The sequence below is a fragment of the Canis lupus genome, chromosome 14, assembly GCF_048164855.1.
Source record: "Canis lupus baileyi chromosome 14, mCanLup2.hap1, whole genome shotgun sequence".
Lineage (NCBI taxonomy): Eukaryota > Metazoa > Chordata > Mammalia > Carnivora > Canidae > Canis > Canis lupus.
The window spans coordinates 39,964,466-39,989,742 of record NC_132851.1 but is presented as its reverse complement, the minus strand read 5'-3'; the positions used below and the strand labels follow the sequence as shown (position 1 = coordinate 39,989,742).

Here is a 25,277-nt window from a genome sequence, read left to right as displayed (position 1 = left end):
AGGGGCAGCTCCAAAAAAGAGCTCTCTCTTTTTTTAAAGAGTTTGAGAGAGAGAGAGAGAAGGAACACACCTAGGGGGAGGGGCAGAGGGAGAGGGAGATGTGGGCCCCCATCCCAGGACTCCGAGACCACGACCTGAGCCAAAGGCAGATGCTCAGCCGAGCCACCCAGGTGCCCCGCATCTAACTTTTAAACTTAAATGTAGGTACAGATCCCGGGTCTCCAGGATCACACCCTGGGCTGCAGGCGGCGCTAAACCGCTGCGCCACCCAGGCTGCCCTGTTATTATACTTGTTAAAGTGATCTGCGATTAAGAAAAAAAAAAAAAAAGTGATTTGCGATAGTGAAAACTCAGGTGATAGCATTTTTTTAGCAATAAAGCATTTTTAAAATCAAGTTATGTACATTTCTTTAGACATAATGCTACTGCACACTTCACAGATGACCGAATAGTATAAACGTGACTTTTACATGCACTAGGAAACAAAAAATTCATTTGACTGACTTTCTTGTGATACTTGCTGTGTGGTGGTGGTCCGGAACCCAACCTGTAATATCTGTGAGGTATGCCTGTAATATCTTATTAAAAGAATTGTGTTTTGAATTTTTGTACTTATTGGAATGAATACAAAGATTACAGAAATTTAAAAATGTACTTAAATGTGAATTTTACCTTTATAGATAAGAAAAAATAGAATAATGCTAATATAGATGAAGAATGAGATGGTGTCCCATTGTCTTCTGTGCACTAAAGTCTGATGAAGTAAAAACCAGAACAGAACACTAGCAAGGGGGCATCTGGGTGGCTCAGTGGTTGAGCGTCTGCCTTCGGCCCAGGGCATGATCCTGAGGTCCCGGGATCCAGTCCCACATCGGGTTCCCTGCATGGAGCCTGCTTCTCCCTCTGCCTGTGTCTCTGCCTCTCTCTGTGTGTCTCATGAATAAATAAACAAAATCTTAAAAAAAAAAAAAACCCACAATACTAGGGAGATACTGATCAACAATAGTGAAATGAAGTTTCACTAAATTTTTTATAAAATTTTGTGAGCTGTTTATCTGCCTCAGTGGGCACTTACCAAGAAAACACTGTTCTTTCCTGTAATACATGTTGCTAAACTGTATTGAAATGTTGCTTTTTAATTTTGCCATGAAAACTGCCTTCTCTCAGTCACCTTCTGTATGACACTGAGCAGGGCCACAGGCAGAAAAACAAGTAAGTAGCTTGTTTGAACTCGTCTGAGTTTAGCAAATCCTTGGTATCAAGGAACCTCTAATAGGGCATGGAATTCTTTTTCTTTTTCTTTTAAGATTTTATTTATTCATGAGATACACAGAGAGAGGGAGAGAGAGGCAGAGACACAGGCAGAGGGAGAAGCAGGCTCCATGTAGGGAGCCCGACGTGGGACTCGATCCCGGGACCCCAGGATCGTGCCCCAGGCCGAAGGCAGGCGCCAAACCACTGAGCCACCCGGGAATCCCCAGGGCATGGATTTCTTGAATCTTCTTCCTTTTCTTCTTTTTTTTTTTCTTTAAAGATTTTATTTATTTATTCACAATAGATATATATATAGAGAGAGAGAGGCAGAGACACAGGCAGAGGCAGAAGCAGGCCCCATGCCAGGAGCCCGACGTGGGACTCGATCCTGGGACCCCAGAATCGTGCCCTGGGCCAAAGGCAGGCACCAAACCGCTGAGCCACCCAGGGATCCCTGATTTCTTGAATCTTCTTTTAGCAAAGATGGTTCTCAGTATTTTCACATAACACTTATAATATATTCTACACAGAGCAAGTAGTCAGGTATTTTTCAAGTAACACTGGTAACCTGTCTTGAAAATCAGACGTTCCGCATGAAAACACTGATTTTTTTCTTCATCATATTTAATGGGAAAAAGCAATTCATTATGTCAGCCAACCAGTTTCCTAAAACATAATTAAGACGCTGGCAAAAGACCCTTCTACAAGAAGTAGTTTGTTGCGTTAGGCTGTCAGACGTGGTTCCCTGACCTCCATACGACTGGTGGACGGTGTTGCTGCTGCCTCTCCTTGCGGAGGCACCCAGAGGCTACACAGTGCACTCCCACTTGACACTTGGCATACTTTCAGTGTGTATGTGCAATTAGGCCTTCCAGTTGGATTTGAAATGCAGCTTAAAGTGTTTTCCTGCAAGCTGTTTTGAGGAAAAGGTTGATTTGGTTTTCTGATATAAATACAAGTTTACACCTATAACCATTAACTGGAATACATATTGAAGGAATAATGTGATTTGTGAACTTTTAAACTATCCAAAACCTGGGGTGCCTGGGTGGCTCAGTTGGTTAAGTATCTGCCTTTGGCTCAGGTCATGATCCTGGGGTCCTGAGATCGAGTTCCACCTCAGGCTCTCTGCTCCATGGGGAGTCTGTTTCTCCCTCTCCCTCTGTGCTCTCTCGCCCATGCTCGCTCTCTCAAATAAATAGGATCTTTAAAAAAATATAAACTATCAAAAACAAAAGGACATGCTACCAAGAAACGTTAAGCAGGAAGATGTCCATGGGGTACGCCTGTGTTTGTGACATGATTAATGTTAATAGACAGTGAGGTTAAGAAGTTATTTCCTTTGTATTTGAAATAATACATATGGCGGAAATAAAATTTTAAATTAATTAAAAAATATTTCTAGAGTCCAATTCCAGTGTTTTATGCTGAAGGTAGTTTTGCTGTTTTTTGTTTGTTTCTGAGGGAGAGAGAATGAGAGTGGACAGGAACAGGCGGAGGGAGGGCAGGGAGTGGGGGATCCCGGCTCCCCAGTCGGTGCAGAGCCCGAGGCGGGGCTCAGTCTCTCAAGCCTGAGATCATGACCTGACCCAAAACCAGGCGTTGGACTCTCAACCGACTGAGCCCCCCTGGTACCCCGAAGCATGGTGGCTTTCTGGTAATGATGGCAGATTGGACACAAAGGTACAGTTTCACTCTCTCCCAGACACCTGCTGACTGAACAGTAAAGTGATGTTTTAAAATGTCAGACTTTGAAGGATGGGTAAAGTGAGAGAGGATACAATAGCGGTGAAGTTTTGGAATCTGGGGAGCAGATGGATCAGTCCTAATTCACTTGGCAGATATGGGAAAGCCAGACTGTGTTGGCAGTGAAGAAAGCTGAGAACTAATCGCATTGGCACTACAGAATCCTCAGAAAGCTCAAAATTCAGAGGCTCCAGGGGGCTTTAAGGAAGAGAGAATCATAAAGAGAAAGCAAGAGGCTAACCTGAAAGATCAGGAGGGTATGAGAGGGACCAAATAGAGTTTCTAAATAAACGTTTGAAATTAAAAAACAAACAAACAAAAAACAGGCTATTAGATTATGCACAAAGAGACTTTGTGGAAAAACTGAAAGGAGTTAAGAACTCAGCAAAGGGTTGATCAGATGGAAAATAGGATGGAGAAGGTGATGGAGAAGTGGTCGAGGACAGAAGGCAGAAGTTTAAGGTGCATTTACTTTCAGTCCAGAAGGGAAAATAGAAGGGAGGAGAGGCAATATGTGAAGAGCTGTTGGCTAGGAAATATTCTGGAATTGATAAAAGATAAGATGATGGAAATGTAGTTTATTTCAAACAGAATAGTGTCCATATTGAGACACATCATAGTGATGCTCCAAAACACTGAAGATCCAGAGAGGAGTTTATTTTATGTTTCAGGGAAGGGAGGGACAGAGGGAGAGGGGGAGAAATCCTCAAGCAGACTCTGCGCTGAGTGCAGAGCCCAAAGTGGGGCTTGATCCCAGGACCCTGAGATCCTGGCCTGAGCCCCCCCAGGGGCCCCTAAGAGAAGATTTTATTTTATTTTATTTTTTAAGATTTTATTTATTCATAGACACAGCTAGAGCAAGAGAAGCAGAGACACAGGCAGAGGGAGAAACAGGCTCCATGCAGGGAGCCTGACATGGGACTTGATCCCAGGTCTCCAGGATCACGCCCTGGGCTGCAGGCGGCGCCAAACCACTGCGCCACGGGGGCTGCCCCAAGAGAAGATTTTAATAGCAACCAGAAGTAGGGTGCCTGGTGGGCTCAATCAGGGGAGCTCGTGACTCTTGATCTTGGGCTTGTGAGTTTGTTTAAAAATAAAATCTTTTAAAAAATAAAGCACCTGGGTGCGCTCTCGCTGTTTATCTCTCTCTAATAAGTCTTAAAATATTTCTTAAAAAGCAAGCAATAAGAGAAATGCCACCCAGAGTAATGGCAACAAAAGTCGTGGCTGCCGTCTCTGCAGGAAGGAGGGACGGCAGAGGCAGTGGAGGAGGTCTGAGATGCTGAGAGAAGCAACCGGCAGCCTAGACCTGGAGTCCAGCAAGATTATCTTTTTTTTTTTTTTTAAGATTTTATTTATTCATGAGAGACAGACACTTAGAGAGAGACAGAGACACAGGCAGAGGGAGAAGCAGTCTTGCAGGGAGCCCAATGCGGGACTCGATCCTGGGACCCCGGGGTCACGCCCTGGGCTGAAGGTGGCGCTGAACCACTGAGCCACCTGGGCTGCCCGATTGTCTTTTAAAAACAAAGGTGAAATGAGGACTTTTTCAGATAAACCAAAATAGCGCGTTTATTATCCACAGAACTTCATTAAAGATACTCCTAAAAGATCTACTGTAAGAAGGAAGAAAATGGGGATCCCTGGGTGGCGCAGCGGTTTGGCACCTGCCTTTGGCCCAGGGCGTGATCCTGGAGACCCGGGATCGAATCCCACATCGGGCTTCTGGTGCATGGAGCCTGCTTCTTCCTCTGCCTGTGTCTCTGCCTCTCTCTCTCTCTCTGTGACTATCATTAAAAAAAAAAAAAAAGAAGGAAGAAAATGATTTTATTATTTTTTAAGATATTATTTATTTGAGAGAGCGCATATAAGCAGATGGAGTGTCAGAAGTGGATGGAGAGACTCCTCCAGCAGATTCTGTGCCCAGTGCAGAGCCCGACCCTGGGCTGCGTCTTACTACCCTGAGATCATGACCTGAGCCAAAATCAAGAGGCCCACACTCACCTGACTGCACCCCCTGGACGCCCCAGAAAAATGATTTTAAAAGAAAAGAATGAGATGTGGAAAGGTCTCCCTTAACAAGCGATGACCTTGTCCCTAAATCTAAACATTGAATGAAATAACGGCCCTTTGTAGGGTTCAGAAGCGGAGACCGAGCCACAGCATAGGTTGCAAGATGAAGTTGGAAAACTCTCAGAAAGGAGAACAAAGAGCTGGAAAAGAGGAGAGACGAATATTTGAAGGGCCAGCCTGGGAAGTCCAGCAGGTGGGTAATAGAAGTTCCAGAGATGGGAGAGAGGAAGCACCGATGACAGTTATCAAGGTCATAGAAGAAAACTGCACAGGCGTGAAATCAGACCCATCACCTTGAAATCCTAGAACACGGAGGACAAACAGAAGACTCTGGGCTCTCAGAGAGAAATAGGTCAGTTCATGAATCAAGAATCAGGAGGACTTTGGACTTTTTTTTTTTTTTTAAGATTTCATTTATTTGAGAGAGAGAGCAAGCGAGAGCATGAGCCAGGGGAGGGACAGAGGGAGAGGGAGAAGCAGACGCCCCGCTGAACAGGGAGCCCCACCAGCATTCGATCCCAGGACCCTGAGATCATGACCTGAGCCGAAGGCAGACGCTCCACCGACTGAGCCACCAGGCACCCGACTTTGGACTTCTTAGTAGCATTTCTGCAACTCAGAGGTGCATGAGGCACTGCCAAAAATTGTGATGGAAGGCAATTTCCAGTGTACTGTTTTTTACCCATTGAAACTGTCAAAAGCCTTAGAATTTGCCCCATCCTTCCTTTTCTGGCAATGACTGAGACCTTCTTTACCAAAACAAGGGAGTAAGTGGGAGAGCTAGTTTGTGGGGTGTGGAGTAGCGATGTGATGTGTGACAGCTTGTCCTCCAAACCGTGTGCATGGTGGTTGGGTGAAAGAGGGCGGTGCAGAGGGCGGGCAGGGGACACGCACCTGCGTCGCGCAGAGCAGTACGGCTGAGACCGGGGGCCCCGACGCTGCCCTTGCAGCCTCCTGCAGTCTCTGATGTAGTTGCCTCCCTGCCATCCGGGAGCCTCCGGATCATCTGCGTTGTGTAGGGACACGAGGAGCCAGCTGGTGGGAGCCGGCCCGGGCTGCAGCCCCCTCCTCCTTCACTCTCCATTATCTGCCTCTCGTGCCCCTGCCCCCACCGCTGCAGTGAGAACGACTCACACAGTGAGAACGACTCACACCGGCCCGGGAATCTGGCTGCGGGTTCTCCCTGTTTCCTTCGCGTTCCCGAGCCCTTTCACGTGCTGTTGCTAATTCTCCACTATAATCGTTGGGTGTTTAGCAGTTTGGGGCTGGCACAGCAGGGGTGGGGAGCCGGAGGAACTGAAGATTTCTGATAAGCAACCGGATGCCAGGAGAGATGGGAGAGAGGAATCTGGGGTGGTGCTGTGGGTGCAGAGTGAGACGGGACAGGGTGGGGGGAGGTGGGCATGGGGGTGAGAGGCTTTCTGGAGGGGCTGGGGTACTCGGATCTCCCTAGAGGCACAGGCCGCCTAACAGGTTGGAAAACTTAGCCCAGCACATTCCAGCAGGTGGGACAGTGACAGTGGCCGGTGGGCCTATCCTTGCCATTCCTGGAGAGGCTGCGAGTGGCCGTGGGGCTCTCGGCACCTGCCCCTCAGCGGTGTCGCGCCCACGCCCCGGCCCCGCATGTGCGCCACGTGCTCCCGGCAACTCCCGGGGGTCCTGTCGGTTCCGGGGGGGTTCTCGGCTGTCATGCTTCCGCCCCTTGCGCAGCCCCGGCGGGGCTGTGGTGTCCCTCCCGCGCGGCTGTCCCCGAGCTGCCCGGGCCCCGGCTGGGCTTCCGTGCAGCCCTTCCTCCTGGGCCCAGGCTCTCTCTGCCACGTCCCCCCATCAAACTGGCTGCGGGGAGTTTTTCTATTTTCCGGTCCTCCAACCTGCCCTTGACCCCTTCCTTCGATTCCATTTCTTTGGGGAAGTTCTGAGTCTTGCCGTCTGTGTCCCTGAGTCCATCGGTCACGGCTGCCTAGATGGAGCAGCTCCTGCGCGCCTCCACCTGCGGCCTGGGCTCTGGCGCCCAGCATGCAGAGTTGGTCGAGCATCCCTCTCCCGGCTTTGGCTCAGGGCGTGATCTCGGGGCCGCGAGCTCGTCCTTGTTGGTGGAGGGGACCGGCCTCTGAATGCCGGGCACGCGTGACTCCCCTCACTGGAAACCCTCAGGACGGGGTCCAGCCTCCATCAGCGTGGAGGAGCTGCGTGGCCCCCCGTGCAGACGGAGGCGCGGTCGTCAGTGCGGACGCGTCCCCGGCAGGTGCTGTAGGCCGGTGTCCCAGCGCAGTCCCCGTGGCGGCCGTCCCCGCTGTTGCCGGGACTGGATGGAGAGGAGCCCCTGCGGGGCACCGCTGGGGAGGCGCTTCTCGGGCTTGGCTGTGGTCTCCTGCAAGGGGTTCCCAGCCAGGCAGCCCTGCCTCTCGGCCCGGCCCGCTGCACCGTCCCTCAGGGGCACCCTGGGCGCGTGGCCGTGCAGGCCGTGGGCAGGCGTGTGCGGCTCAAGTCCCGTTTCCTGGTTACGGCCTTTTCCCAGTGTTTTTCTATTCTGCGTTCTGTTGAGATTAAAAGTTGCCATTTTATTTTTGTCTGGTGTTTGACTAACGTTGTGTCGTGCCCTCAACTGTGAATCCTCCTAAAGAGGGGTCGGAGGCGGCTCAGCACCTCTGGGGCCCGAGGACTCCTCTGCACGTCAGCTGTCATGGTGTTGACAGTGTCCCTCGTCACTTTGGAGACGCCTCAGCCGGTCCCGTGTCTGCAGGTGCTCCCCCCCCCACGCCGTGCTTCCCCCGGGGACGGTCCCCGCAGCTAAGGCTCGCAGCTCTGTGGGCGGGAGGCTGGCTCTGGATTCTGTGTCCGCAAAGGACTTGATTTTACTCCCATTTCTGAGGTGTGACTTCGCTGGCCTGGAACTTCACGCTGCTCGTGATCCCCTCGGGCCCGTGGGGAGCCTGCCCGCCGCACAGACGCGGGCCCGCGGCAGCCGCCGCAGGACACCCCATTTCCCCAGTGAATCGCCTCTTTGCTGGGCTCCGTTCAGCTGCGTGGGTTTATCTGTTCACGGCAATCGGCAGACTTGGCGGCGGTGGTGGGAATGTCTGCTGGCCTTTCCCCCGTGGGGAGAGGCGGCAGCTGATGTCCTAGAACACAGGCTCTTGGAGCGCGAGTGGGGGTAGCAGCTGGCCCGGGCCCCGCGCGGGGGGACGGTGCCTGCTTGCCTCCGAGAGTGGCTGGTGCCCGTGCCCGTGGCGCAGGCCGGGACCGGCAGGCCCGCCTCCTGGGAGGTTTTCTGTCTGGACGCAGCGAGAACCGAGAACCGGGAATGCAGATGGGCTCCGTGTCCCCGGGCCGAGGGCGCCCAGAGGCTGTGGCTGTGTGGCTGCCTGCAGTCACCGCCCCCGCCGGGACACGGGCGTGGACGTCATTCCGGGCGGGCTTGGAGGGGGCAGGGGGCTTGGAGCTTGTGCCTGGTGAGGGGGGAGAAGCATGCGGGTGCGGCTGCTGGCCTGTGGACGCCGTGGTGGCTGTGGACGCCGTGGACGCTGGGCGGGGGCGCCGGGCGCAGAGTGACGCATGTTGCTGGGCACCAGGAGCAGATTGCAGCTTCCTGGGGCTCGTTCTCCCAACAGCCCCCGTCAGGAGCCGGCACAGAGTGTCTTCTGTTCCGGGGCTGGTGTAGGAAGTTGGAATCAAGAGCCTCGTCGCCCACTCGTGCCCGGAACTTCCTGCAGCGTGGGGTGGAAAGGAGCGAGCAGCTGCCCCGGGGTGGGGGTGCAGCTGGAGGCCCAAGGCCGCTGGCTGCCCCACCAGGCTGCAGGTCGGCTCCTGAAGGGGCGGGCAGGACAGCCACGCCGCACGGGGTGAGGGTCCATGGGGGTGGACGTGCGTGCAGCTGCCAGATCTTAGCCAAGGACTCCTGGGGTCGCCACACGCTCCCCGTCCGCGCTGTGCTGTGCTCTCCTGGAGGCGAGGCTGCGAGGCTCTGAGTGGGAGCAGGACCCGGCAGTCCAGGCCACACAGGCCTTGCTGGCACCCTCCCTGAGCGCTGGGCACCATTCTCCCCACGGGTGCACCTCGCCCTAGGGAGCGTGTCACCCTGGCTGCGACCTGGCCCGGCGGGCTCCTGGACCTGTGGAGCCTGGGGCCGCCGTCTGCCAAGGGGAGGAGAGCAGCCGTCCGTTCGCACGGCCCTGGGTGCTGCGTGCGGGAGGCACGGGGGCCTTGCCGAGGTAAGGGACCTGCAGGGCTGGGGGCGTCTCGGGTCAGGTGCAGGGCGCTCACATGCCGGCTTAGGACAGTGCCCCGACCTGCGGCCTCCCCTTACGTGCTCCTGAGAACAGTCCCAGGGTGCACGTCTCTGGTGAGGCGCCCTGCCCAGCCAGCCCGGAAGGGAGGAGCAGGCCCGGAGGGGCTGGGCTTGGCTGCTCCCCCAGGTGCACCGGGTGGCCTGCACCTCGCAGATAGGGGGAGGCGCCCCAGGAAGCAGCAGGGTCTGCAGAGGTACAGGTGTCAGGACTTTCTGAGGAATGTTGCCAGAACCACGAATAGAAACAAAAACATTCCGTTCTGCAGAAGGTACTATTTTAAAAATCTGTGCAGATGACAAAAGCAGGGCGTAAAAGTAGAGAAATGAACGAAAGCAGGTGGAGAGACAACCCGCGTGCGAAGGCGTTTGGAAACCGCCTGGTGCAGGGCCGAGGCCTCTCCAGGCTGAGACCGGGCGCCACGGAGCCCATGCCACGCAGACGTATTTCCAGGCATCTGCAGCATTTGTGGGTTATTTTCCCCACATCTGCTCTGTTGCTCGGGTCTGTGGCCCGAGGTGAGCCCAGCCTCCTGAGGTCAACCTGCTGGTGGGCAGCGTGTGTCCTGGGTGCCACCTCACCGACCTCACCGACCTCACTGACGCCCCAGAGGAGGGAGGGGAGGCACCTGCGAGAGGCTTCGGCCAGGGCGCTTCCCATGCTCCTCTGACTTTCACACTCTGAAGCCGTATTTTCACTCAAAAGTAGACTTCTGCTACGAAGTGAGTCCGTTCATTTCTTGTTTGTTGACTCACTAAGTGGCACTGTAGGCGCTGGGGACCAGTAGTGAGCTGAGGGCCTCGTGCTAGCTCTGGCGTATTTTTTTTAAGTGGGCGCCACGCCCAGCAGAGCCCAGCACGGGGCCTGAACGCGGGGCCCTGAGGTCGACACCCGAGCTGAGGTCAGGAGTGCACCCCCTGAGCCACTTAGGGGCCCCCTAGTTTAGTGTATTTTTAAACAGCTGAGATTTAAGTAATAAAAACATGTCCATCCCCTACCGGGCTGCCGTCCCAGACTCACTGATGCTGCCGGGGCGAGCCCCGGGTGGAGCCTCCCAGCCTGGGGACACTGGGAGGGTGACCGCAGGCCCTGAGCTGCGCCCATTGGTCACAAAGCCCTCCCCCAGCTGTCCTCGCCCTCTCAGACCCAGTGGGGTCACCCGTGCTCATGGAGGGTTTGGGGAACGAGTGTGACCCAGGCAGTTCTGGTCGCAGGGCCACTTCTCTGTTCTGACCACTGGCTCGTGAATGTGTGATGCGTACTTTGTTCTCTGTAAATGGTCCCAGGGGCTGCGATGCAGTCTTGCTGGTGAGACCAGCCCTGGATGAGGGGGACCCGGCGAGGGCCGCAGGGATTGAGGGGGGCTGTGCGGCCGGCTCCTCCCATGGCAGGTGGGGGTCAGGCGTGTCCCCAGGGCCGCCGTCCAAGTACTGGGCCAACAGCACCCCCCTCAGAGACTCCTTCTGTGTTGCAACCAAGTGGCTCCAAACAAGTGTTCTTTCTGTGTGGGGCGCGGCCTGACATCCTTTCCCAGAAAAGTTTGAAGAGCTGGTCCTGACCCACAAGTCGATGCCATGACTGGCAGGTCGGGTCACGGTTTTTTAACTGTGACAGTGTGGCCCCTTCTTTGGCGGGGGTCGATGAGAAGAGCCGTGCGGGAGGCGCGAGCGAGAAATGCCAGCCTGTCCTGGTCACTGAGTGCGGAGAATGGGCCATTGTGCCTCCAGCTCAGAGCCAGGCTTTCAGAACATGAAACTGAGATGCCCGCATTGTTCAGAACTTGGAAAACTTATTAAAAACAGCATTGAGAGTGGCACTTGGGCCTTCTGGACATGGTGGCTGACTCAAGGCTTGTTTATTCTACTTCCCTCCCTGAAACTCTCTGAAATGGACAAAACGGATGAAAAATAGAGAATGAGATTGAATCCCCAGTGAATCCAAGGAACAGCGGCAGCCAGTGGAGGATGCTGCCCAGTGGGGAAGGGGGGCAGGAGCCGAAGCTCTGATGAGCCTGCAGCTCGTCCTTCCCGGCGGGTTCCAGGGACGCCACCCGCGGTGTGACGTGATGCTTTGCCGGGCGGCGGGAGGTGAGCTGCAGCGGGCACGGGCCCCGCTGGCACCTTCCATGAGACCCCGGCCCCCCGGGGTCGCTCCCGGGGCTGGGGGCGGAGGAGAGGCCTGGGCTCCCGGCCGAGGGGCCCCGCGGGCGCGTGTGGCCACTGTCCGGCCCTGACGGGGCCCATGCACAGCCCCGGCTCCACGGCCCTTTCGGGAGACGCCTCTGCGGCCGTGGCTGCTGCGCGCCGGCTGAGCAGCAGGCTGGGGACGCGGCCTGGCTCCTCGGGGACCCTCAGCGGCCGGTCCCACCTTAGGCCGCCTGCTAGGTGACGGGCGGGCCTCTCTGCTCTCCATTTGAGCTGGATTTCTGTCACTTGCAAAGAAAAAAAAAGTTTTAATACCAGAAACTCACTTCAAGGCAGAGCCTGTGCAAAACTGTGGCAGCAGAGTGTTCTGGAATGACGCACCCCACTTGCGGCTGTCCTTCACTTGTTCAGAGATGAGCAGGAATCAGGAGCCGACGTGCACCTTTACCTAGAGGGTCGGGAAGGAAAGAAAGGGAAGGAGCCCAGTTAGGGAGGGAGGAAAACAGGAGAACCAGCAGAGGGCGGACAGAGCATGTTCTGTTTACTGGGAAAAGGAGACTTCACGATGCTAAAGAGAAAAGAGCTCAAAGAAAAGACGAGGTAGCAGGAGGGGACGCGGCCGTGGAGCCGAGGAAGGAAGGTGAAGACCCGCCGCCGTGGCTGCTGAGGAGCACGTCCCGCAGGGTGCGGGCTCTGGACACGGGCCTGCACAGAGCAAGTGGAGCGTGCCCCGCACCCGGAGGGGACCGTCGGGGGCTGAGGCCGCTGTGCTGCCCGCCTCGTCCCTGCTCCGGGGGCGGCAAGGACCGGTGCTCTCCAGGACTTTGTTCTGGGCCAGCTCAGCTCCAGGACGGGCGCCCCGCCCGGCGGAGGGGCAGTGCAGGTGCTCCCCGCTGCGCCCCCGATGGACAGGCGCAGTGGGCACTCGCGTGCAGGGAGGCAGAGCGTGGCCCAGGCCGTCGGCGGCAGGGACTCTTGCCCGCTCCCCCACTCTTCTATTGAGCCAGTCGTCGGTATCGGTGCGCACTTGGGCATGTTTCCTTTATACTTTGGGTTATCACCTAATAAGACTCGTCCCCATGGCTCCAGCTTTGGTCCTCGAGAGCCCCGGTGACAGACCCCATCCCTGTGCGGCGGTGTTTCTGGTTTAGCTCTTCCTTCCTGCCTCCCTAGGACCCCACACACTCGTGCCTTTTTCCTGCCCCCGGGATTTCAGCCGTTCCTCCAAGGATCCCTGGGACCTCTTATTGGAGCAAGAACTGGGCCCTGGGTGTGATCCTTGCTGCGTAGGTCCTCAGCTGGCAGATCCAGGAAGTCTGTGTATGCACTCCGACCTGTGTGTGCGCGCACACCCCTCCTCTGACCTGTGTACGGGGTGCGCACACATACCTCTCCGCACAGCTGTCTGTGCACACTGACCTGTGTACGTGTGAGCGCGAGCGCACACAGATCTCTCCTGGTGTAGTTATCCGTATGTGTTTTACATTGAATGGGAGTTCTGACTCTCGTCTGCCCTTGTTCCTCACCACGTGGGTTATCCCAGCCTCCTCCCCATGCCTACCTGTCACCTGCCATCCTTTTGCTGAATTGTTTCCCATGTACACACGTAGTTGTATCAGAGTTGGAGACCCATACTCCTGGGAAGTGACTTTATCAATGAGACCGTGTCAAATTACCGTTCTTCCTTACATCCTTGCTCATTTCTAAAGTTACTCAGGTCAGGGGCGCCTGGGTGGCTCAGTAGGGTCGTGGGATCGAGCCCCACCACAGGCCCTGCACTCAGCAGGGAGTCTGCTTAAAGATTCTCTCCCTCTGTCCCTCCCCCCCTCCACTTGTGCACGTGAGTGTCCACGTGCACGCTCTCTCTCTCTCAAATAAGTAAATCTTAAAATAAATAAAGCTACTCAGGTCAAAAATAAAAGTTACTCAGGTCAGCATTTTTCCCTCCACTCCATTGTTTGCAATACGGGATTGCAATTGCAGGACAGATTGTTCTGTCCTATACTGCATTGTGTCTTGAGAACCCTTGACCTCCTAAATTATTTTCTTATAAACTTGTTAAAGTTTACTCTTTTTGCTATAAATTTCCATGGTTTTGACAAACGCGTAGTATCAGTTATTCATAATGGCATTGTCATTCTGAGTAGTTTCACCCCCCACCCAAGACATCCACTGTGGTCACCCATTCAACCTTCCTCCCTCCCGAGTCATTAGTAGTTGCTATAATCTTTGTGCCACTAATACAGTTTTGTGTTTTACAGACTATCGTATATTTAGGATCCTACATCAGTGTAGCCTAGAACAAACGTTGTAAGTCCTTAGTTATACAGTGTGTCAAGATACATTCCAAGTGATTAAGGAGTGTGTTTATTCAGTAAATGTTTGATTACTCTGTGTCAAGGATGCAGTGGTCAACAAAACAAATACCATCTCTGCCCCCATGCTGCTTACCCTCTGGTGAGGGAGGGAAATTAAATATCAAAGCTGTAATGCTTTATTTGTGTAATTAGGGATCACTAAGCAAAAGTACCTGGACTTCCTCATGTTCACAAGGTGGAATAACAGGAATCATACCCTCTCACAAGGAACTAATAAAAAGCTGGATAATATTTATGAAACCCTAGTTTTCTGGGGCACTTGGTGGCTCAGCTGGTTAAGTGTCTGCCTTCGGCTCAAGTCATGATCCCAGGTCCTGGGATGGAGGCCCATGTCGGGCTCCCTGCTCAGTGGGGAGACTGCTTCTCCCTCTCCCTCTGCTGCTCCCCCTGCTTGTGTGCGCTCTCTCTCTATCAAATAAAATCTTTAAAAAAAAAAAAAAAGAAAGAAAGAAACCCTAGTTTTCTAAATTTTGGGTGTGAGAGGATAAAGTACAGTGATTACTGTTAGACGAGAGTCAAACAGGGTAAGTCCAATGATTTCCTGGTTTGCTGCATGAGGGGAGTTTCCAGGTCGTGTTGCAGGGATGCAGGGTCTGGCAGAGGCCCTGAGTTCAGGAGATGGAGTTAGAGTCTGGTGGCCGTGGCGATGGAATTTGTGGGGGTGGGGGGGCAGCAGAATGGACTGCTGCAAGCAGAGGGCACTCCGAGGTCGTGGGACAGAACTGTTGCTTCCTACAGCGTGCTGGTCAGCACGTGGACCTGAGGAAGCTGAGAGACGGAGGATCCCGCAGAAGGGGTAGAGGGTGCCAAGAGCCCTCAGAATAGCGCAGAGGGTGCTGTGTCTCGAGGCTGGCTGAACCCCCAGTCTACTCAGGGGAGAGTAACCAGCCATAGAATAAATACTGCTTTGGTGCCCCTGACCCAAGTTAGGAACAAGAGCCAAAGGTTTCACATGGTTTCCAAGTAACTGGATCCCAAAACAGAGCCCAAGAATATTTATAGGAATTGAAAAGTTATTATAACTGTATTCCATGTGCTCAGAAAGCTAAAGGAGACGCGGGACGCATTGAGTAGAGACACAGTGAAGTAGAGACACAGTGAAGTAAAGACGGTGAAATGCAGAAAGATCCAAATTCAGCTTACAGAGCTGAGACTAAAAGGAACGTAAAACATCCTGCGTGGAACTGGCAGCAAATTGGACACTGCAGAAGAGAAGGACAGTGAACTGGAGGACAGAGCAGTAAGAACGATCCAGACTAAAACAAGAAGAGGGGAGTACCCCTGAATAAACAAGAGCGGACTGAGCTGCGGGACACCTGGGAGAGACTCGTACTTGTGTGATTGCCGCTCCCAGTGGTAAGGGAAGGATGCGGAAAAACCGTCTAAATAAATAATGGCTGAAATGCCTCCCAATTTGATGAAAACTCTAGTCCTGAACAATCTTAACAAACCAAGTACAGTCACATAAGGTTCATCATAATCAAATTGCTCAAAAACAGTGATGAAGAGAAAAACCTTAAAAGCAGCCAGAAAACAAGACCTAATACAGCCAGAGGAGCAACGTCACGGACAATAGCGGATTGCTGTGTGGAGAGTGTGGGTGAGGAGGTGAGGAGCCCAGGAGCAGCCGGCCTGGAACTCTGTGCCAGGTACATCCATCGTTAGACGAAGGTGACGTGAAGATACTTCAGATGTACAAAAGCTGGAAGAATTCGTCACCAGCGGACCTTCCCCGCAAGTAGTGCTACAGGAACTGTTCTAAAAGCTTCAGACGGCAGAGGGATGAGACCTTGTGGAAATCTGGATCTACCCAAAAGACTGAAGACCCCTGGATATGGTAGCCACATGGCTAAAATAGAGATAAAATGATACATAGATGCTGTCTTATTACTTAAATCTCTTTAAGAGATATTATTTAAGGGATCCCTGGGTGGCTCAGCGGTTTAGCACCTGCCTTTGGCCCAGGGCACGATCCTGGAGTCCTGGGATCGAGTCCCACGTCAGGCTCCGGGCATGGAGCCTGCTTCTCCTTCCTCCTGTGTCTCTGCCTCTCTCTCTCTCTCTCTCTCTCTCTCTCTGTCTATGATAAATAAATAAATAAATATTAAAAAAAAGAGATATTATTTAAGATATGGCTCAGGGGGTTGAACATCTGCCTTTGGCTTGGGTGTCATAATAATCCTGGGGTCCTGGGGTCAAGTCCCACGTCAGGCTCCCTGCTCGGTTGAGGAGTCGGCCTCTCCTCACTCTCCCTCCTTGCTCATGTTCTCTTTCTTTCTCATATAAGTAAAATCCTTAAAAAAGATGATAATTTAAATAAAAGTGACAAGGAAAAAATGACAAGGGTGGGGGTGGTTATAATGTATATAGAATAAAACGTATGACGAGAATGGCACAGAAGAAATGGCAAACTTGTATACTTGAAAGAGTGTGATTTTCTTTTTTTAAAGATTTTATTTATTTCTTCATGAGAGACAGAGAGAGAGAGAAGCAGAGACACAGGCAGAGGGAAAAGCAGGCTCTGTTCAGGGAGCCCAACGTGGAACTCGATCCTGGGTTCCCAGGATCATGCTGGGCTGAAGGCAGGCATTAAACCGCTGAGCCACCCAGGGATCCCCCTTAGAAGTGTGATTTTCCTTGAAGGCAGATTATGATAAATATGGACACTAGCCCCAAAACATCTACTAAAATAGCAAAACAATAAATTACAGCTGATAGGTTAACAGTAGACATAGAATTGAATTTCGTAAGATACTTAACCCTAGAGTAGGCAAAAAAAAAGAAGAAAGGGGAAATAACAGATGGGACAAACTTTAAAAAGTAGCAAGATTGTAGATTTCAACCTAACCATGGCAACAATCACAAATCTAGATGATTAAACACCCACTTGAAAGGCAGACATTGGGGCACCTGGGTGGCACCGGTTGAGCATCCAAGACTTGATTTCAGTTCAGGTCATGATCTCAGGGTCGGCTCGAGGGTTCTCTCCTGCTCTTCTCCCAGTATGTGTGCATGTGCACGCGCTTGCTGTTTTTCTCAAATAAAAACGTCTTTGTAAAAGGCAGAAATTGTCAGCATGAAAAAACAGTACCCAAATATATGCTGGCTGCAGTAAACCCACTTTAAATACAAAGACACAAATAGGTTAAAAGTAGAAGGAAGGCAAGAGATGTACAATTCTAACACTAATAGAAAGCGGAAGCTGCTGTAATAATAGCAAATACACTGATTTCAGAGTTGAGGAAACTACCAGATAAAGATATTTAATAATGATAAAGAGTTGAATTCACCAAGAAGACAATGTAAGTTTCCTGCTCCTAATGGCAGAGCTACAAAACAGGGAACACAAACCGATAGAACTGCAAGGAGAAGTAGACAGATCTGCGATTATAGTTGCTACTCTCCGTGCCGTTTTCTTAGTCATTGGAAAACTAAGTAAACAGAGGATTGGTACTGGCGCTATCAGCCCACTTGACCTGGTTGGACCAGCAGCATGCTGTTCCAGTGTGTTCAAAATGTTGACCAAGATAAGTCATTAGTCTGCATCATAAGTTTTTTTTTTATTATTTTTTTAATTTATTTTTTATTATTTTTTTTTGCATCATAAGTTTTTTGGACAAAAATGGAATTAAGTTAGAAACCCATAAAAATGTCAGAAAATCACCAACTGTCAGCAAAGAAAATCACATACTTCTGTGTAATCCATGACTCAAAGGAGAAACCAAAAGGGAAATTGAGAAGCATTGGATGAAATTGTAAACAGTCAGAATTTGCAGGATGCCAGAGAAGCTGTGCTTTGTTGGGGGCTTTACAACACCAAATGCCTGTCTCAGATTGGAATTTTATTTTATTTACTTTTTAAAAAGATTTTATTTATTTATGAGAGACACAGAGAGAGAGGCAGAGACACAGGCAGAGGGAGAAGCAGGGTCCCTGCGGGGAGCCCGACGTGGGACTCGATCCCGGGACCCGGGGTCACACCCTGGGCCGAAGGCAGCACTAAACCCCTGAGCCACCGGGGTTGCCCCCAGATTGGAATTTGAAAACATTGCAAAGCACTCAATTTCTACCTTAAACTAAAAGAAGCAGAGCAAACTAAATCCAAAGGATTGCAAAGAAAAGGAAATACTTAAGATGACAGTGGAAATTAAAGCAGAAACACAAGACAGGAAACTAATGAAGCCAAACGCTTTTTTTTTTTTTTAATGTAAAAATCAATGAAATTGAGAAACTTCCGGCCAGCCAGATGACATGAGAGAGTGAAGAGAACTTAATGTCAGGAGCAAAAGAGACGGCATCACTACATGTTATATTGATCTTAAAGAGATCACAGGAGAATGGCCCGTGAGCCTTGTGCTGTAGATGGAACAGCTTGCACGAAGTGCACAGACCCCTTGAAAAGCAAAACCACTAAAGGAGACTCAAGTTTAAGACCTGGTGAGCTTCGTATCTGCTAAAGTTGAACCTGTAGTCACGAGCCTTGCACAAAGAAGACTCCGCGTCCAGACGGCCCCACAGGTGGATCCTGCACACACTTGAGGACTGGATGGTGGTCCACACAGACTGGCCCAGAATACTGAGAAGATTGGTTTTGTTGGTTGTGCTGCTCTTCTCCTGATACCGAAACCAGACAAAGACGGTACCAGGAGGAGCTCGCAGGGAAACACAGACGACCTAGAATAATGACAGCAGTTTCAGAAGTGAAGAGCACAGCTGGGAGGGCTGGCGGTGTGTAATTTCAGACCCAGGGCCCTGGGGTCACCAAGGCCTCTGCTCGGGGCTGGAGGAGGCTTTCTGGGGGCCAGGGGGCCGACTCTGGAGCAAGGAGGGCCAGTCACATGCCTCCCGGGTCATCCTTGCCAACCGCTGCGGCCTTGAAGGATGAGACAAGGCCTGAAAGGGGGGACACAGACTGGGGGGGGGGCCGCTGATGTGAGTTTCAGGTTATGGTTGATACTTTGTAGTTTTTCAGAATTTTTACTGCTCGGTATTTTTTTTTTGTGATGATGTGGAAGCCACACAAGGTCACCTGTTTTCACTCAGACAAGGACTTAGAAGTACTTGAGGTTTTTTTAAAAATATTTTATTATTTGAGGGCAGCCCCGGTGGTGCAGCAGTTGGCGCCGCCTGCAGCCCAGGGCGTGATCCTGGAGACCCTGGATCGGGTCCCATGTTGGGCTCTCTGCATGGAGCCTGTTTCTCTCTCTGCCTCTCTCTCTCTCTCTCTCTCTGTGTGTGTCTCAATAAATAAATAAAATCTTTAAAAATTTTTTTTAAAAAAGATTGTATTATTTGAAAGAAAGATCACAAGCTCAGGAGAGGGGCAAAGGGAGAGGGAGACGCAAGACTCCGCTGGGCGGGGAGCCCGACCCGGGGCTCCATCCAGGGCCCTGAGATCACGACCTGAGCTGAAGGCAGATGCTTCACCCACTGAGCCACCCAGGTGCCCCTCATTTTTTTTAAGTGGCATTCCTAATAGTTTTAAGTATTTACATAAAAGTTGTATGGATGTTGGAGTGTCAGCGAGGAGGAGGCTGGGAGCATCTCAGCAGCCACGAGCCCGGCACGGTCAGGTTGACCTGTGGTGTCACCCTCTTTCTGGGCCTACGGTCTCCTTCCGTGGGCCTTTGGCCAGCTGTGTCCCACCCGGGGCTTTGAATCTGTTCTATTTCCCCTTGGATAGCATCCTGGGATCTGTGAGTCCCCTGTGCAGGGTGGGTGGGTCTGTCCCGGTCCAGCTGGGATGGGGGCAGTGTCCCCCGTGACACTCTTGCTCCTCATTTTTGCAGCCTTTCTCCTGAGGTGAGGCCTGGGTGCAGAAGACGTAAGCGCGTGGGCGTGAAGCTCCTGAGCTCGCACTGATGGCACCAGGGGGGACCCCAGGCGGCACTGCCCGTTGGGTCCCCACTGCCAGGCATGAGGCTGAACTTCGTGGGAGGGCGTCGCGCGGTGTGTGTCGGGTCGAGTTTGGCTTCAGTGCCTCGCCGCGGGGACGTGGGGAGCCCTCTGTGGTGGGGAGCGTCGCACGGTCCACCGAGGTGTTCGGCCCCCTCCAGGGTGACCCGCGCGCACTTCCCCCTTCCCCCGGCGGCATCCGCTCCCGGTGATCATCAGCCGCAGCGATGCCGTTACTTTGTCAAGTGTGTGTTCACACTTCTGGCTTCGTCTGTTTTTCTAGTGGATCATCTGCCCTGTTCAAGGAGCTCTGCGTGCCCGGGGCGTGGCCCTCCACGCCGGCGTCGCCGCCCTGGGCTTCCTTGCCTCCCCGTGTGTGTTGATGAACGGGCTCTGACTCTTACCCCGGCCCACTCCTTAAGTTTTCTTCGTGGCCAGTGGTTGCTTCTGCCTGGTTGAGATCCTGAACCTGCCTGATGGCTCTGATACTCCGACGTTGGTCTAGGTGTTCGTCCGGAACAGCACTCCGTGGGGCGGCCAGGGCCATGGCTCGGGCTGTTTGCGTGTGCGTCCCGTGAGCACAGCACCATTCCCGGGAGGTCACCTCCCGGCCGTGAACCAGGGGGCCTCCGCGCGTTTCCTGTGAACGTTCCCCCGTCCGGGTCCTGCCAGGCGCCTCATGCTCATCACCGCAGCGGCGCCAGGCAGTGGTGGCGGGCAGCCTCTGGGGGGCCAGGCCCGGGGGGGCACAGGGGCTGCACAGGTTCTGCAAACACCAGGGTGGGCAGCGACCTCTTGGGAACCCACTGCTCAGACACGTCTGCTCTCCCCCAGGCCGCTGCTTTCCTGATTGACGCCGGACGGGAGTCCCGATGATCCGCTGACTCCGCGCACCCGGGTCCTCGGGGAGAGCCTGCGATGTCCCAGGCCAGGGATTATGACTGTGAGAGCCACGATGCTGCTGCGCAGGAGCCCCGCCTCTCGGGATCGAGCACCAGGTGAGGAGGCACCGCGGTGGGCGGGTGGCCGTGCACCTGCACCGGCAGGAGGCCCTGCTTCGCAATCGGGGGTGAACCTGCATGTCCCGACGAGGCCACGGTCTGACTTCACTGAGGCTTCCTGGCCTGCCGTCCTCTCGCTGACGTCCTATGGCTCATGCACCTCCTAGGCCCAGTGGCACAGGACACACTGCTCCTCCTGCAGTGCCTGTGGCACCACGTCCCAGGCTGTGCTCTTACGTGAAGGCCCACGGCGCCGCAGGGCTGCCCTCTGGCAGAGTTGATGCCAGGTCTTCTGCTCCCATGGTTTCCTCTTGGCTGGTGGCTGGCCCAGCATCAGGAGACTGGGGGGTCTGTGTGTTCTTGTCTCCTCACTTTTCTTCCTCTGGGAATAATCTCTATTCCTTTCTTTTTCTGTGAATCATTTGTCTTTTTTTTTTTTTAAGATTTTATTTATTTGGGGTGAAGAGAGAGCACGAGCAGGTGGAGAACGGAGGGAGAAGCAGGCTCCCCGCTGAGCATGGAGCCCAACGCGGGGCTCGGTCCCAGGACCCTGGGGTCCTTCCCTGAGCTGAAGGCAGACACTCGGCTGACTGAGCCTCCCCAGGCGCCCCTGGATCATTTGCCTTGACCTTCCTGATTTGTAGACTTTGCTTCTTTGTATTCTGTGTAGACGTCATGTTTGGGCTACACACATGGAAGATTGTGTCTTAGTTCGTGTTCACATTTTTTCATATTATTTGGCTGGTTTTTGATGAACAAACAGGTTAAACCCTAACATAGTCTGTCCCACTGGCTTTTCTGTGTTTTCATACCATTTCTGTCTGATTTGATAAATCCTTTCCCGATTGAGGCCCTGAAGCTCTGCTAGATGTTTGAAGATTGAGCTGGGTTTTGATGCTGCCTGTCCCCCAGGGGGCGGATCTGTGAGGGGCTTGCTTTGGTGTCCACGCATCTGTGCACCGGTGCAGGCTGCCTGCCAGGCTTCCCGGCAGCCTTCACACGGCCCTCCTGCCTTCTCAGGACGCCTGGGCTCTGCTTGGCCATTGGTCCCTTCCGTGTGGGGCGATGGCAGTCAGTCTGCCCCCCACCCAGGAAAGACGCCCTGCTGGGACTCTGGCTGGCGGTGTGATCTGTGGGGAGACCCGGCTGTGGCGTGTGCAGCTCCTGGCCGAGGCCCATCGCTTGCCGGTGGGGGGCCGAGTGCTAGGCTACACCTGTGCCCAGGGCTGTTCTTGCTTCCGTGTCTCTTCCTGGTTTCCTCCTTCCTTCCCTACGTCCTCATGCTCCCAGTGTCGTGGCACCGAGGGCGCTGGTCCTGCCAGTGCGGGAGGTGACGCTCGTGGTTGATTCTCGTCCGTTGCTTCCCTGTTCCCTGAGGGTGAGATCGTGCACCAGGGAGTAGGGTGCCCGGGACACCAGGGAGCTGTCGCTCTCGGGAGGACTGCGGGCGCTGTGGTCGCATCAAGCACCCCGGGCTCATGCTGTGGTGTCCCCGTGGTGGTGGGTGCCCCTCTGGTGGCCGGAGCCGGGACGCAGGCCTGGGAGGTTGGGCGCAGCGGCCGGTGCCTGGGGGCCGAGGGTGGTGCTTCCTGGCTAGTAGGTGTGAGCTTCATGTCCCCGGAGGCCGGGAAGTGCTTACTGTGCGCCGAGCGGCCCAGCGTGCGGCAGGCCGAGGTGCCCGTGGCTATCTGGGGACCGAGGGCAGAGCCCCGGAGGGGGGGGGTGCCCTCCAGGCAGGACCTCCCGGCGGCGAGGGAGTGGCCAGCCTCTGTGCGGGGGTTTGCGGGCCCTCCGGCCCATCCCGTGGCTGCTTCCACACCGCCTGTGGGAAGGCAGCAGCACGCTGGGACTGCGCTGACTAACGGATGCTGTGCGGGGGACGCCACCGCCGGTCGGATGGGGCAGGGCGCCACAGGACGGGCGAGGCCTCCGCGGGAGGCAGGGAGGCAGCCTGGAGCAGGCCAGGCAATGCTGCGGGACCCAGGCACCAGGGGAGCACTCGGCGGGAGCACCCAGGGGCTGAGCGCCGCTGGCCGTGGCCCAGCTCCGTGGGGCCCTAACATCATTCCTGCCTCCGTGCTTGTCCACGTGCCCCCGGCGATGGAGGGCGCGCTCTGTCCCCGACACCAGCCACCCTGCAGGGAGTCCCCGTGCCCCTGCACCCCAGCCCCTCTCCCCTCGGCTTTCCGTGGGCAGCACCCCGCCCCCCGCATCCCCTACACCGACCTGCTCAGGCTTCCCTGAAGTGGCCATGCTTTTTCTTCGATGGGATAAAATTCCTGTAGAATGTACCTGTAAAGAGAGTATGGTTGGTGTTTCTACACACTCCTGAGGTCATGCAGCCGTCACCACCGTCTCTGCATCTGCAGCCTTTCACCACCCCGTAAAGAAACCCCTTTGCATTAGCAGCCGCCCCCCCGCCCCGCCCCAGCCCTGGCAGCCACTAATCCACCATCATTCTGTGGACTTTTCTGTTAAGTTAATGGAATCACGCAACAGGCAGCCTTCTATGATTGGCTTTCTTACCTCCACATCCTGTTTCCAGGCTCACCCACGTTGTAGGACGTTTCAGGGCTAACCCTGTGTAGACGGTACCACATGCTGTTATCTGTTCTTTGGGTGATGGGCGCTTGGGCTCTCCACGTTTTGTCTGTAGTGGCTCGTGCTGCTGTGAACGTTTGCGCACAGGTTTCTGTGTGGACATGTTTCTACTTCTCTCGGGTCAGAGAAATGCTGGATCATGTGCTAACTCCGTGCCTGAGTGTTTGGAGCGCTGCCAGGCCCTTCCCACCAGCAGTGGGCGTGGAGGCTGCAGTGTCTCCACATTCTCTCCAGTACTGGTTGTTAGGGTGTCTTCTTGTTTGTTTTAAGGATTCTGTTTATTCTTTCAAGAGAGAAGGCAAACACGCACACGGGGAGATGGAGAATCAGACTCCCCCCTGGGCAGGGAGCCTGAGACAGGGCTCGATCCCAGGACCCCAGGGTCACGACCTGAGCCCAAGGGAGATGTTAACCGACTGAGCCCTCCAGGTGCCCCTCATGTTTTTTAAAAATTATCGTAACTGGGGATTCCTGGGTGGCTCAGCAGTTTGGCGCCTGCCTTTGGCCCAGGGCGAGATCCTGAAGTCCCGGGATCAAGTCCCACATCGGGCTCCCTGCATGGAGCCTGCTTCTCCCTCTGCCTGGGTCTCTGCCTCTCTCTCTCTCTCTCTCTGTCTGTCTCTCATGAATAAATAAATAAAATATTTAAAAAAAATTATCATAACCATCCTAGTTGGTGTGACGTGGAGACTCATCACGGTTTGATTTGCATTTCCCTGATGACTAATGATGTTGAGTACCCTTTTATGTGCTTGTTTTTTTTTTTTTTTTTTTAAGATTTTATTCATGAGAGACACACAGAGAGAGGCAGAGGCACAGGCAGAGGGAGAAGTAGGCCCCCTGCAGGGAGCTCAATGTGGGACTCAATCCTGGGACTCCGGGGTCAACCACTGAGCCGCCCAGGCATCCCTGTGTGTTTGTTGTATCCAGAATATGTAAAGAACTCTCAATGGGCATTAAAAAAAAAAAAAAAATGGGTAGAAATCTGAATTAGCATTTCTCCAAAGAAGATAGAGAGCCAACAAGTCCTTAATCGATCCATGATTTGCAAACCTATTCTCTCATTCTGTGATTGTCTTTTCACTTTCTTGATGGTATCATTTGTAGCACAAAAGTCTTTAAATTTTTAAAAGATTTTGTTTGTTTATCTGACAGCGGGAGAGAGCGCACAGAGGGAGCAGCAGACTCCCCACGGAGCAGGGAGCCCAATGCAGGACTCGATCCCAGGACCCCGGGATCACTAACCACCAGGTGCTCCAAAAGTGTTTAATTTGGATCAAGTCCAGTTCATCTGTTTTTCTTCCGTTGCTCATGTTTCTAGTGTCGGGTCTAGGAATCCATGGCCAGATTCAGGGTCATGAAACTATACCCTATGTTTTCTTCTAAGTTTTACAGCTTTAGCTCTTATGTTTAGGACTTTGAAACATACTGAGTTAACTTGTGTGTGTGGTGTGAGGCAGGGGTCCAGCTTCCTTCTTTTGTGTATGTGCAGCTGTCCTGGCCCCGTTTGCTGGGAAGACTGTCTTTCCCCAGTGAACGGGTCTGGTGCCCCTGTTGTAAGGATCTGGAGGGCAGAGAATGTGCTGGTCACTCTTGTGTCCCTTTCACCTGGTAAATTGCCTGGCATGTATTTGACACTCATTTTGTTTCAGGAAATATTTATTTGAACACATCACCGTCTGCAAGCGTACATCTCCAAGAACTGGTGAAGGCTGCAAGGGCCCTACATGTTGACTCTGGTGCACAGCACAGCGCACTGAGAGGGCTGCGGGCCAGCCTGGCATCTGCACCGTGTCTTAGTCCCCCTCACGTGTCCCTCTGCCTCTGCCATCACGCAGCTCCTTCTCACTAGCCCACCTTGATGCTGCTGCCAGTCTGTCACCTGCAGTGTCCCAAGCC

General features: G+C 53.5%; 2 protein-coding genes across 12 annotated transcripts in view; one reads left to right on the top strand and one right to left on the bottom strand.

Moving 5' to 3' along the window:
* ARHGAP39 (Rho GTPase activating protein 39) overlaps window positions 1–25,277 on the top strand; it is a 90,188-nt gene that overhangs the window by 23,337 nt on the left and 41,574 nt on the right. For all 4 annotated transcript variants that reach the window (XR_012007239.1, XR_012007240.1, XM_072775477.1 and 1 more), the window contains exon 2: window positions 20,611–20,774. Coding sequence is in view for 2 of the 4 variants with exons in the window: in XM_072775477.1 (XP_072631578.1) it covers window positions 20,695–20,774 (80 nt within the window). In the remaining 2 variants the exon portion in view is untranslated. The remainder of the gene's footprint in view (window positions 1–20,610; window positions 20,775–25,277) is intronic.
* Window positions 1,446–23,968, bottom strand: LOC140604287 (uncharacterized). Of its 8 annotated transcripts, none has more exons than XM_072775645.1 (4): window positions 23,304–23,968; window positions 23,004–23,069; window positions 11,830–11,951; window positions 1,446–11,241 (listed from the first exon to the last, which is right to left on the bottom strand). In XM_072775645.1, the coding sequence occupies exon 4, from the start codon at window positions 9,109–9,111 to the stop codon at window positions 8,092–8,094; it is 1,020 nt and encodes a 339-aa protein (XP_072631746.1). In that variant the 5' UTR covers window positions 9,112–11,241; window positions 11,830–11,951; window positions 23,004–23,069; window positions 23,304–23,968; the 3' UTR covers window positions 1,446–8,091. The 8 variants fall into 8 exon arrangements, 7 of the variants coding, with proteins under 7 accessions (XP_072631746.1, XP_072631747.1, XP_072631745.1 ...); XM_072775646.1 differs by having other exon boundaries at window positions 1,446–11,790; window positions 11,885–11,951; XM_072775644.1 differs by having other exon boundaries at window positions 1,446–11,951.